This window comes from Portunus trituberculatus, chromosome 18 (assembly GCF_017591435.1).
Source record: "Portunus trituberculatus isolate SZX2019 chromosome 18, ASM1759143v1, whole genome shotgun sequence".
NCBI lineage: Eukaryota > Metazoa > Arthropoda > Malacostraca > Decapoda > Portunidae > Portunus > Portunus trituberculatus.
Genome location: NC_059272.1, coordinates 21,388,122 through 21,400,985, shown reverse-complemented (window position 1 = coordinate 21,400,985; position 12,864 = coordinate 21,388,122). Strand labels below are relative to the sequence as shown.

Here is a 12,864-nt window from a genome sequence, read left to right as displayed (position 1 = left end):
TTCTAATTCTTAGTTTTCAAATACGTTAAACTGTAACTAGTTTTTCATCAGGGCTGTTGCCGTATGTTCTTTCCTCTGGATTCCTTTGTATAACATAATCAACAACATTATAAAAAAAAATCATATACTACAAAAAATAAATAGATTAATAATTAAATAAAAAATAACGAATATTATACAAATAAGTAAAAAAAAAAAAAAAAAAAAAAAAGCATAACTAATTCAAAACCAACTTATATGGAAGCAACACAGCACAACACCATTTCATGACACCCAACGCCCGTCCTAAGTGATTTACATACAAGAGGACAAAGGCAAATGGCGTGTTCCTGCATCTAACACTACAGCTGCAGCTCTCCTATAAGACCCCGAAGGAAGGGGCATGATAGAAGATAGGAATTGTTCTGAGATTCCTCCAAGGTTTATACGCACGGTTGGTAACACTCATCGTCTTGGAAGGTCGGGACAATACAGCAATAAACGGATGGTGATGACTAGAGGAGAAGAGGGTGGAGAGGAGGAGGAGGAGGAGGAGGAGGAAGATTAAGAGAATAACAAAAAGAGAAATAAAAAGTAATGAAACAAAAAAAATGTTATTTCACGAGTGAAGACACGAGCTTCTACTATAACTACTACTACTACCACCACTACTACTACTACAACCACCACCACTACCACCACCACCACCACTACCACCACTATCATAACCACCACAACCACAACCACCACAACCACAACCACCACCATAAACTTCATAAGATGGTTGCAAACTATAAGGTCAGAGAGAGAGAGAGAGAGAGAGAGAGAGAGAGAGTCTTTACCTATGGGAGACGGAAAAATAGAATAGCTGACAACTCTCCATAGCCTTGCCATACAACTGATGGTGACGTCACTTCAACTTCCTCGTGCCGCTGTTGTGCTAATAGTGACGCCGAAGGGAATGTTCTGTACCGAAATCTCACACTGGTCAGGAAGTCTATTTTTGAACAGTTAACCAGAACCATGGAACAGTAGTGGTGGTGATGGTGGTGTTGGCGGTTGTAGTAGTAGTAGTAGTAGTAGTAGTAGTAGTAGTAGTAGTAGTAGTAGTAGTAGTAGTAGTAGTAGTAGTAGTAGCTGTTGTTGTTGTTGTTGTTGTCATTGTGAGTTAGTTGTTACAAATATACTAGCTGAATTATAAGATCACAATTCATTTTGAACAAAGCAGAAGCAGTTATAGAGAACGATCAATTACTTATATGTTTAGTTAGTTATAAAACCTTAATAGATATATAATTCACTTCAACGCTGTCCTACGCTAACATAAAAATAACTACAAGAAAATAAAAAAAAAACGAATAACTTACTTATTTTTACTATTTTTCCCTCCCCAGAATTAACATGCATCATGGCTACAGAAAGAAAGAAAGAGAGAGAGAGAGAGAGAGAGAGAGAGAGAGAGAGAGAGAGAGAGGATACTGAGTCATAACAACAATAACAAACACTTATAACAACGCATTTATCATTCATGTTTTTGTTACTACTATTATTTTCCCATTGATATCGTTTGACTCCCATTTGTTTTAAGTTCAGTATATTTTCTTTTTCCTAGTTCACAATTATTACTCTCTATCTTCATCCTCTGTAAGACGTGTTTTCTCATTACACTTTCAACGTTCTTTTCTTCTTCTTTTCATCTTCACTCAGCAGTTTCTGTATTCACTTCTCCCACTCAATCCGAGATAAGCCAAACCTCTCTTACTTTTTAATTAGAAACACTTTTATGAGACCAAATGTAATCCTCTCTTTCACTCTCACATTATCAATTAAGCATCAAATTTCACTATTCTTCCTCTAATTTTTGTGACAATAGTGCTTCCCCTCTCTCTCTCTCTCTCTCTCTCTCTCTCTCTCTCTCTCTCTCTCTCTCTCTCTCTCTCTCTCTCTCTTTCCTCACTTGGGAAGATAGGAAAGGAATTTTAGGCTTCAGAGGAGGAGGAGGAGGAGGAGGAGGAGGAGGAGGAGGAGGAAAAATGGTGATGGATGAATGTGTGTGTGTGTGTGTGTGTGTGTGTGTGTGAGAGAGAGAGAGAGAGAGAGAGAGAGAGAGAGAGAGAGAGAGAGAGAGAGAGAGAGAGTCACTTTCGATGCCTTCCATTACATAGCTTCTTCCTTTCCCAACTACACCCATGAGTTTTGGAGGAGAAGGAGGAGGAAGAAGGTTATGGAGGAGAAATTTGCCCATAAAGTATTTACTTGCAAAGGGCTGTTTGTCTTATGAAATTCATTTGTTATCACAATCTGTACACAAATGGCAAACATAATAAAGTGTTTAAAGTGTTTAAAGTGAAATTATACACCACACCCCCTTACTTCCATACCCCCACGTCACACCCACACCCTTCTTGCCCTTGGAGGAGGAGGAGGAGGAGGAGGAGGAGGAGGAGGGTTGACACATGGTGAATGAATGAGGAGTGGGAAACATGCCTGATGATGATAATAATAATAATAATAATAATAATAATAATAATAATAATAATAATAATAATAATAGTAATAATAATGTATATAGTAATAACAGTAGTAGTAGTAGCAGCAGTAGCAGTAGCAGTAGCAGTAGCAGTAGTAGCAATAGTAGTAGTGGAAGACTAATAACAATAATGACGTAATAATGTCTGCGGATATCTCACATACCAAAATACAGATATAGCAATGAAACAATTGAAAAAAAAAAAAAACAATGGCTCAACATTCCCCAGTTAATTTCATTTAAAAATAACGTGATTTGTTCAGATGAAAAGAGGAAAAACAAAATAATAAGGAACATTTTCAGGAACCACCGAGACCTTTTCAGTAAAATAATTTAAAGAAAGGGCAGGATAAAAAAAAAAAAAAAGTCTTGCGTAGTATTTTGTTTCCTTGTTTCTTTTCTTCCTTAACTAATCCTTCGTTCCTCCCACAATCTTAACCCTTGCAGTATTCAGTGTGAGAGAAATACTTCCCTATATCCCTCACCTATTGATTTTTAGACCCTCCCTTATATGCTACAGTCTTAATAAGTTCCGTACCATAGATGAGACTTAATTAACCCCGTCTATTCTCTCCCCTTTTCTTTCTGTGCTCATACATTTTTTTATTGTTTTCTTTTTGGTGTTCTCAATGTTAATATAGAAGGTCTATAGAAGTGAAAGGATTAACACTTACTTTTCAGCCTTACCTACCTATTATTCCTTACTCCACCCTCCACTTATCTCACCTGTCTATATCCTCCTCCTCCTCCTCCTCCTCCTCCTCCTCCTCCTCTTCTTACTACTCATCTGTCTATTCCATACCCACCTCCTCTTTCATTCTTACTTGTTTATGTTATTTTGCTTTTATATTTTTTCTTCACCTTTCGTTCTTCTCATCTACTTTCAATAATCCTCACTTCTTCTTCTTCTTCTTCTACTACTACTACTACTACTACTACTACTACTACTACTACTACTACTACTACTACTACTACTACAGTCAACTCATCTTTCATCCTAAACTAGTAATTCTTTTCCCTATCTATTTCCTTTTACTTCACCCTTCGTTCTTCTCACCTGCTTTCATACCTCCCCCTCTTGCTCTACTACTACTACTACTACTACTACTACTACTACTACTACTACTACTACTACTACTGCTACCTGAACTGATGTTACAGCCTTCCCTTTAAGTCTCTCTGTATACCCTGGCATGTCCTCCCTTTAAGAGCATGTCCCAGATTTAAGAGCACAGCGTGGCTTACACAACACAATACGCTTACTCCCCCACGTAACCTTCCCTCTGCGCTCTCTCTCTCTCTCTCTCTCTCTCTCTCTCTCTCTCTCTCTCTCTCAATGGAAAGAGGGAGGGAGGAGGAAAAAGAGAAAAAATAGCTTTACTCATCCACCCCAAAAACAGGAAGCTTGGGGAGATAGTGGTTTTGTTTTCGCATTAAAGGTTTTACAGGGTTCTTTACTTTAGTGTGTGTGTGTGTGTGTGTGTGTGTGTGTGTGTGTGTGTGTGTGTGTGTGTGTGTGTGTGTGTGTGTGTGTGATGCTTACCTAAAAAAAAAACCACGTATTTTCCTCATCATTCAAGCCTACGTATGCACATTTTATTACTCACGCATGAGGCAACATAAAGAAAACCAGATGAAGTGCATGCCTATCAACATTATCCTCAATTAGTATCGCGTCCTATAACAGAGCCACATAATCATGAGGTCACACAGAACAACACGAAGTCAGGAAGTATATCAACCATTCTACATGCACGATGACAAAATTCTCAGGATCAAAAGCAAGTTATGAAAGGAGACAAAAAAAATATAAATATGAATTAGTTTGATCAGAATATCAGTTACGTTATACCTCCTAATATACGGAGGAGGAGGAGGAGGAGGAGGAGGAGGAGGAGGAGGAGGAGGAGGAGGAGGAATTAGAACATGAAAAGAAGATAGAACAAAATAAAGTGGACACGAATATCAATGCAACAGTAATATAGTAAATAAATCCACACACAGCAATATACATCACAATACACTATACGCACTACTACTATACACACACACACACACACACACACACACACACACACACACACACACACACAAGCGGGGGTCGAGTGGTTAGTTAGCTGCCGAGACGATAAATAAACAAAAAAGAAGGTCGAAATTAAGCTTCTCAGGCATTCGAATCTGGCAGAAAAAAAAAGACAATAAATGAATAAAAATAATAATCGAGTGGACTTGTTTACTGTTCACTACATACATATAGAGTATCTTATTTATCATTTTTTTCCTTGCCACTAAACTGCGTCTCGTTGGTCTAAAAATACTACAAACCGACCTACATAAGTTACATACTAGTTTACTCACAGACTACTCCTCCTCCTCCTCCTGCAGCATGGGAACCAAACCTAATGAGACACACGAGACCCGCATTGAGAGAGAGAGAGAGAGAGAGAGAGAGAGAGAGAGAGAGAGAGAGAGAGAGAGAGAGAGAGAGAGAGAGAGAGAGAGAGAGAGATCCATATATATATATATATATATATATATATATATATATATATATATATATATATATATATATATATATATATATATATAGGTAGTAAATGAAAAGCTAAATCAGAAAGATAAATAACCACAAGTGGGCACCCAAATAAAAAGAAAAAAAATAGTTCTCGAGAAAAGAAACAGCCATAAATGTTCTTTTCTACTTAGCTGTTTTGGAAACTCTCTCTCTCTCTCTCTCTCTCTCTCCCCGAAAAAAAAGACAAAAATAAAGAACAAGCTATCAAAGAATAATAGAAAAAACACCATAAACCATTAACACACACACACACACACACACACACACACACACACACACACACACACACACACACACTAACAAAAACAACACTCATATATCATAACTAAGCAGAACTACCCATACACTGTAAACAACAAAATCCACGTAGCGTCCTTCAGTCAATCACCGTTACGTAACAACCGTACCATACCGTACCGTACCGTACCGTACAGCACCGTATCGCATCACACCTTACATTCTCGGAAGTACGGTATTAAAAAGGGGAAGTATAGAGTGTAAAGATTCGACCAGAGAGATGCCCACACACACACACACACACACACCGAACACCTCCACGATGTCTCATTGCCTCTTAATTTCTATTCTCAGCAGCGCCCACTAACACCAATACCACCACCACCACCACCACCACCACTAGCACTAACACTTAATAAAGAACAGCGTCGATGACCAGAAGCAGAAGCAGGAGGAGGAGGAGGAGGAGGAGGAGGAGGAGGAGGAGGAGGAGGAGGAGGAGGAGGAGGAGAAGGAGGAGAAGGAGGGGAGGAGGAGAACGACGACGACGACGACGACGACGACGACGACAACAACAACAACAACAACAACAACAACAACAACATTTAAAGGATTTAATTCTTGCGCGCGCGCCCACACACACACACACACACACACACACACACACACACACACACACTGGGGGGAATGATTAAGTGAGTGGTAGAAGATGTATGGAGACTTTTACGATCATTAATAACTACAAGAATGCTGTGGCTATATTGAGGCTGACGTAAAAAGTAAATAAAAAAAATATACATAAAAATGAGAACGGGAAAACTTCATTACACACACACACACACACACACACACACACACACACACACACACACACACACACACACACACACACAATTTAGCTATATGTGAAAGTTTAAGCGAAAAATAGCATTCTCTCTCTCTCTCTCTCTCTCTCTCTCTCTCTCTCTCTGGAGGCAGAAAAGGATGTGATGATGAAATTTTCTACCAGGGGTGCATCTGAAAGGATGATAGGGAAGGTGGTAGGGGGAAGAGGGAATAAGTCCATGTCCCTTCATTGATTTTTCCTTTATCGTCTCTCTCTCTCTCTCTCTCTCTCTCTCTCTCTCTCTGGTTGGGAAGCCGCCCGGCGCCACGTGGTACATTTACTTCATTAGTCACCGGCAAGAGGTCTTCATTTTTTTTTTCTTCACTATCATCATTAGTGTGTCTTCTTACAATTATTCTACTCCTTTGACTTCTTCACTAGCCTGTAAATCATGTCTAAGAACTGAAATAATATAGATAATTAAACAAATATAAATTTAATTTTACGCTTGTATTAAAAAACATCTTACTCTCACCACGGCAATTTTCAAAGTCCCTAGAGACGATTAGCGGGGTTTTCATGACAGTTTTTCCTTATAATAAACAAGAAATCTTACCAATCTGTCATCAAAATCATAAAAAAAAAATACCCATAAAAAGCAACAATATCTTCAACTTGCTAGAGCCTTTGGAAAGCAGTGATAGTGAGGGAGCAAAGCGTTTCAGAATACTGGCCTCACACCTACTACAACTACAACAAAAATTACTACTACGACTAGTACTATATTATTTTCTTATCCACTCATATCAGTTGTCATCCTCCAGCTTCAGCTCACGTTAGTTTTCTTACTTTTTTTTTTCCTCCCTGTTTTCTTATCACTTTATCACTATCGTGTATTGATGAACATTCTGCACCGCTACACGTCTACTTTCCTTGTCATCTTATCTTCATCTAGTCAGTGATCGTATGATGGTCAAACGGCCTTCAGTGACTGCTTCAGTGACTGCTACGCTACAAATTTTGAAGAGCAGTACATCGGGCAGAAAAAAAATTTGCATTAAAAGTAAAGAAAATTGTCTATATTCACAAAGGTACCCAAGAAAAGAGAATAACGCAGTCATTGTAGCCTATATAGCTATTCATTAAAAAGTAATTCAACTAGCCAGTTCAAAACGTAGGTGATATAGTGATAATTGTACTCACAGTAGTAGTAGTAGTAGTAGTAGTAGTAGTAGTAGTAGTAGTAGTAGTAGTAGTAGTAGTAGTAGTAGTAGTAGTAGTAGTAGCAGCAGTAGTAGTAGTAGTAGTAGTAGTAGTAGTAGTAGTAGTAGTAGTAGTAGTAGTAGTAGTGCATCAGTGGTCGTGGTGGTGGTGGTGGTGGTGGTGGTGGTGGTGGTGTAACAACAAAAGCATCACAACTAACAAGTCACCACCTGCCTTTAACTTCCCCATTTCTTTACTCTTTCTCCTGGAGTATCCCTTCTCTAACCTACCACTCCACACGCAAGGTACATATATATATATATATATATATATATATATATATATATATATATATATATATATAGAGAGAGAGAGAGAGAGAGAGAGAGAGAGAGAGAGAGAGAGAGAGAGAGAGAGAGAGAGAGAGAGAGAGGAAAAATTCAGAGGTTCACCCACACACCTCATCCTCACAGTTCGAAAGCTTATTTTTGATGTCACAGTCTCTGCCAGTCCGCCGCTATCACACACACACACACACACACACACAGTTCAGTGGTTAGAGCGCTGGCTTCACAAGCCAGAGGACCGGGGTTCGATTCCCCGGCCGGGTGGAGATATTTGGGTGTGTCTCCTTTCACGTGTAGCCCCTGTTCACCTAGCAGTGAGTAGGTACGGGATGTAAATCGAGGAGTTCTGACCTTGTTGTCCCGGTGTGTGGTGTGTGCCTGGTCTCAGGCCTATCCGAAGATCGGAAATAATGAGCTCTGAGCTCGTTCCGTAGGGTAACGCCTGGCTCTCATCAGAGACTGCAGCAGATCAAACAGTGAAAAACAAACAAACACACACACACACACACACACACACACACACCACGTATAGTGTAGTGGTTAGCACGCTTGACTGACAATCGAGAGGGCCCGGGTTCGAGTCCCGGGAAGCGGCGAGGCAAATGGGCAAACCTCTTAATGTGTAGCCCCTGTTCACTTAGCAGTAAATATATAGGTACGGGATGTAACTGGAGGGATTGTTGCCTCGCTTTCCTGGTGTGTGGATTGTGTTGAGGTCTCAATCCTACCCGAAGATCGGTCTATGAGCTCTGAGCTCGCTCCGTAATGGGGAAGACTGGCTGGGTGACCAGCAGACGACCGTGGTGGTGAATTACACGAGAATGGCTATAGACGGTTATAGAAGATAGTTGGAAGAAAAGAAATGTCAAACTCTGCCTCTCTCTCTCTCTCTCTCTCTCTCTCTCTCTCTCTCTGAAAAACGACAAACATAAATCCTTGTTAGTTAATACTTCACGGTACATTTAGCTAATTTTCTATTTTTCTCTCTCTCTCTCTCTCTCTCTCTCTCTCTCTCTCTCTCTCTCTCTCTGAACAGGAAACGACAAATAGAAGTCATTGTGAAGCGATATTTTACGGTACATTAGCAAAATTCCTTTTTCTCTTCTCTATTTCAGTTTTTCCCTACTTTTCTTTCCGGTTTAACTGGTGCCGAACAACTGACGAAATACGGAAAGAAGTAGTCATATTTTACAGAACAGTATTGTGATTTTTTTCTTCTTCTCCAATAGGAACGATAGTAAAAAAAAAAAAAAATATTTACACAGACCAAGGAAAAGTGAAAGTGGCGACGTGCCTAAATGCTTCTTCCTCTTCTTTACAGTTTATACGTACACCAACACCACTACCACCATGGCCAGTGAAAGTGCAGACGTTACCTCGTAAGCTCTATCAGACTTGTCTTTTGGCAGCGGTACAAAATTTCTTCCCCTGACCTTCCTTAAAGTTCTCTACCCGCATACTACGCACAGAGATCAGAGCACGTAAAAATTATTATTACTCAGTATTCACTCCTGTTGAAAGAGACCGTTGTACTCTCTCTCTCTCTCTCTCTCTCTCTCTGAGTTAATACTATGGAGACACGCAAAATATGTATAATGTAGTTTTAATTTTTCTGTGTGATAGACTTCGGCCTTTGAAGTAATGTTATATGCTATTACCCTGACATATAATGGCCAAATATCTCCAGTAATATTAACTATTAACAAATAAATGAGTGAATAATAAGTAACTACATCCATATACCTACATATTTCACTCTGACCGTAGACTGAAAAATAAAAGAAAAAAGCGGCCTTTAAATAACCCAAAACATTATACAACGTAAAAATATAATAAGAATAAATAAATGGAGTAAGAAAGAGACCTTTGAATCTGCTTTCATGCTTAATAAGTCTATATAAAAGGGAAATTTAAAAAGAAGCCAACACCACCAGATTAATTAACTGAACAGCTGAATATAAACTACCAAGAGACACGCTTCGTTGACCTGATATGGATGCCAATGTGTTAGCGACAGTGATGGATAAATGACCTTCAACTCTGCCATTTAGTTCTCCGAGGATTCGAAGGACTGCGTGAGCAATGAGAGACGAATGCTGTCGAATCTATCACAAGCGGGCAGAACTTCTGCAGTGTATAGTGAGTGAAACAGCTGCCGGTGCATTACGTCAGCAAGCCTTTCATAACCAGAGAGAGAGAGAGAGAGAGAGAGAGAGAGAGAGAGAGAGAGAGAGAGAGTGACGTAATTTACCACGTAAAACTCGCATATCTCAGCGATGACTATGTTGATAATAATAATGATACTTATCCTCCGTCTCTCTCCCATCCATATATTCCTTCCCTTGCATTATAGAGTCAAGGCGCGCACCACGAGCCCACAAGGCTTCAGGCATCCTAGTATTACACTACAGTCATTTATTGTCTTCTTACAGCCATATGGTATTAACCTCTATTTTGTACCTGTGTCACCCTCAATCATTCCTGCTGTTCTTTAAAATTAATGAGTAAATATTTCGAGTAAATTTATCAAGTACTGGAATTTTTACACCATCATATACATTCACTACTTCAAAGATGCAAGCTAGGTAATTAAATTAACCCACTTTATTTATGTACAGTAGATACTGGTATATTCCTTACATGACATTACCGGTAGAGTAAGAGCGTGTACGTACATACAGAAGTCTATCAATTAATTTCTTTTCGTCATCAGTTTCATAATATAATATAACTTGATAGGGTACAAATTTAATCGAGTTCGAAACAAAAATAGTAGGGTTTTCTTATAAGCTTTACACACACACACACACACACACACACACACACACACACACACACACATACACACGTTTATGCAGGAACGTTTGCACTCCCTACCAACACAGGCGTGGCTGGTTATACAGTGACAACACCCTCCCTCACCCACACCGTATCCTGCCTCGGATTGTACACACGCGTGACTCTCAGGGCCTTTCCCACCAATAGGCCTACACATCATGGCCTGACATTCGCCAACTGCCACTTCATTATGGCACTGTCAACAAAACCAATACCCGCCACCACTCAGACATGAAGTGTTAAATCCCTGATAAGAAAGTATAAGAGTATGGAACATTGTAATACAAAACAAAACAATGGAATATGATAAAACAATCTTAGGTCACGTTAGGTGGCATCAACAGTTGTAAGATAAAGGATTAAGGAAAAGCATCCCCCCCTTTTAAAGTAAAAAAATTTCTGGTTACTGAGAGAGAGAGAGAGAGAGAGAGAGAGAGAGAGAGAGAGAGAGAGAGAGAGAGAGAGAGAGAGATTATTCCTCCTCTGCCAGTTTACCACCCTCCCATGAACGACAAAATGCAAAACGAAAAAAGCTGGAAGACAAGACTAGGAACATGGATGAGATCAGACATCAATTCTCCACCACAAGGCCAGCACTCACCAGTAGAGCGACCAAAGCCCCGTCACCAAGGAGTGCACGAGGGAAACGGCCGTGTTCTTCCATTTCCAGGCCTGAGCCGCTGTCGCCTTGGCCGTGGGAGGGACTGCTAGACGCAACAGTTGATTACAGACACTGAAGAACAGAAAGCCTCCTAAAACCCACTTGGGTCCTGACACAACCTCCTCCATAGCCATGCTGGGAGAGACGCGTGAGGCTGGATCGTGAAGGAAGGGGCGGAATGAAAGGGCTTTTTGAATTAACTGATGACTGGGAGAGTTTTAGGGTTCTATATTCCTCTTGGATGGGTTAAGAAAGACTGGCGTTGAGTGGAGCGCGGAGTGACTCATGAAGCTGCTGCCGCAGTGTTGCCAGAAACCATTGGCGGGAGAAAAAGTCGTGTGTATACGTAACGTACGCTGTAGTTACCTGTCTGGCCAACTGTTCGCTCTCTCTCTCTCTCTCTCTCTCTCTCTCTCTCTCTGCATCAACGCTAATGTGAAAACCTAAGTGGTATGTAGATTATGTGACTGTAGTCTTCTGTTGTATTACTTGTTCTCACTTATTAATTGTAAGGTTATGACCTTTTGTTCCGTTTCTTTTTCATTCCATCAAACCTCAAAAGTGAAATTATAGTTGTATGTGTAAATGTTAACATGGATATCAAACTTCTGACTGGAAAGGAAAGAAGACCGATTGAAAAAGCCAAAAGAGAAGATTGGTGCACATATAACTTTTAATCTATATATCTATGTATTTCTTTTATTGATGTATATTTTATTCCATTGACTATTATGTTGTTCTGTGTTATCAATTTGAGTAGGTTTTGTAGTACTTGTAAAGGTAGTTATTTCAGTTTAAGATTTGTTATTAAGGTTTTGTTTGAACTTTAAAAGTGTTTTGTTTAACCCGTCTGCTGCGGACGACGACACACGGTGTCGTCGATAAAAGAAAATTCCGAAGTCGGCAAATAAAAAAAATATTCGTAGAATATTCCCAATGCGTTACCGAGCTCTCAAATTTTGACAGACTGAAGACTGCCCGTGTTTTGTTGATGTCCATGACCTTACACGAGGCTTATCTCATGTCAAGTCATTTACTGTAATTCACAACACAATAATTATTTGTTTCCCAACACACAAGACTAATTTCATTCATCTGTTTTACAGAACTCATGTCACTCATCTGTGACAACACATCACTTCTCTACCTCACTATATACGCTATTGCGCTATCGCTCATACTATTCTGAGCGAGAGAGAGAGAGAGAGAGAGAGAGAGAGAGAGAGAGAGAGAGAGAGAGAGTATTACTGTCATGTGGTCATTTTATCTTAATGTTTTTTATTACTATTGCATTCGCATATAATCATTACGAACATGCCTTGACAATGTGAGGTACAAAAACATTATATACATGCAATAGACAAAGTAAAACATAAATAGTGACCAATACGGCAACATCAGCTGGTATTTACCGCTCACCACAGTGGGCGTAGAAAATGCCTGGCTCAGACACGTTTTGGCTTATAGCGCAAAACTTTACATATACAACATGTACTAAGAAGCCATTTTTCTATGGTTTTGGACTACAAGGATTCCATTTCCGCAATAAAAAAAATTGCTCAAACCCGCCGCGGCAGTACATGTTTTGAAAAATAGTGCCGCAGCGGACGGGTTAAGATAGATTATCGTTTCAGTTTTGGTGGTCCAGTATCTTAAGATAGTTGACGT

General features: G+C 39.7%; 1 protein-coding gene and 1 non-coding gene across 2 annotated transcripts in view; one reads left to right on the top strand and one right to left on the bottom strand.

Moving 5' to 3' along the window:
* Positions 1-11,456, bottom strand: part of LOC123505761 (TLC domain-containing protein 2-like) — a 34,814-nt gene extending 23,358 nt beyond the window's left edge. The window contains exon 1 of the mRNA XM_045257421.1: positions 11,137-11,456. Within this exon, the coding sequence (XP_045113356.1) occupies positions 11,137-11,330 (194 nt within the window). The 5' untranslated portion in view covers positions 11,331-11,456. The remainder of the gene's footprint in view (positions 1-11,136) is intronic.
* Trnav-gac lies at positions 8,219-8,293 on the top strand. The gene has a single exon. It is a non-coding gene; the product is annotated as a tRNA-Val (tRNA).
* Positions 11,457-12,864: the final 1,408 nt, after the last annotated feature.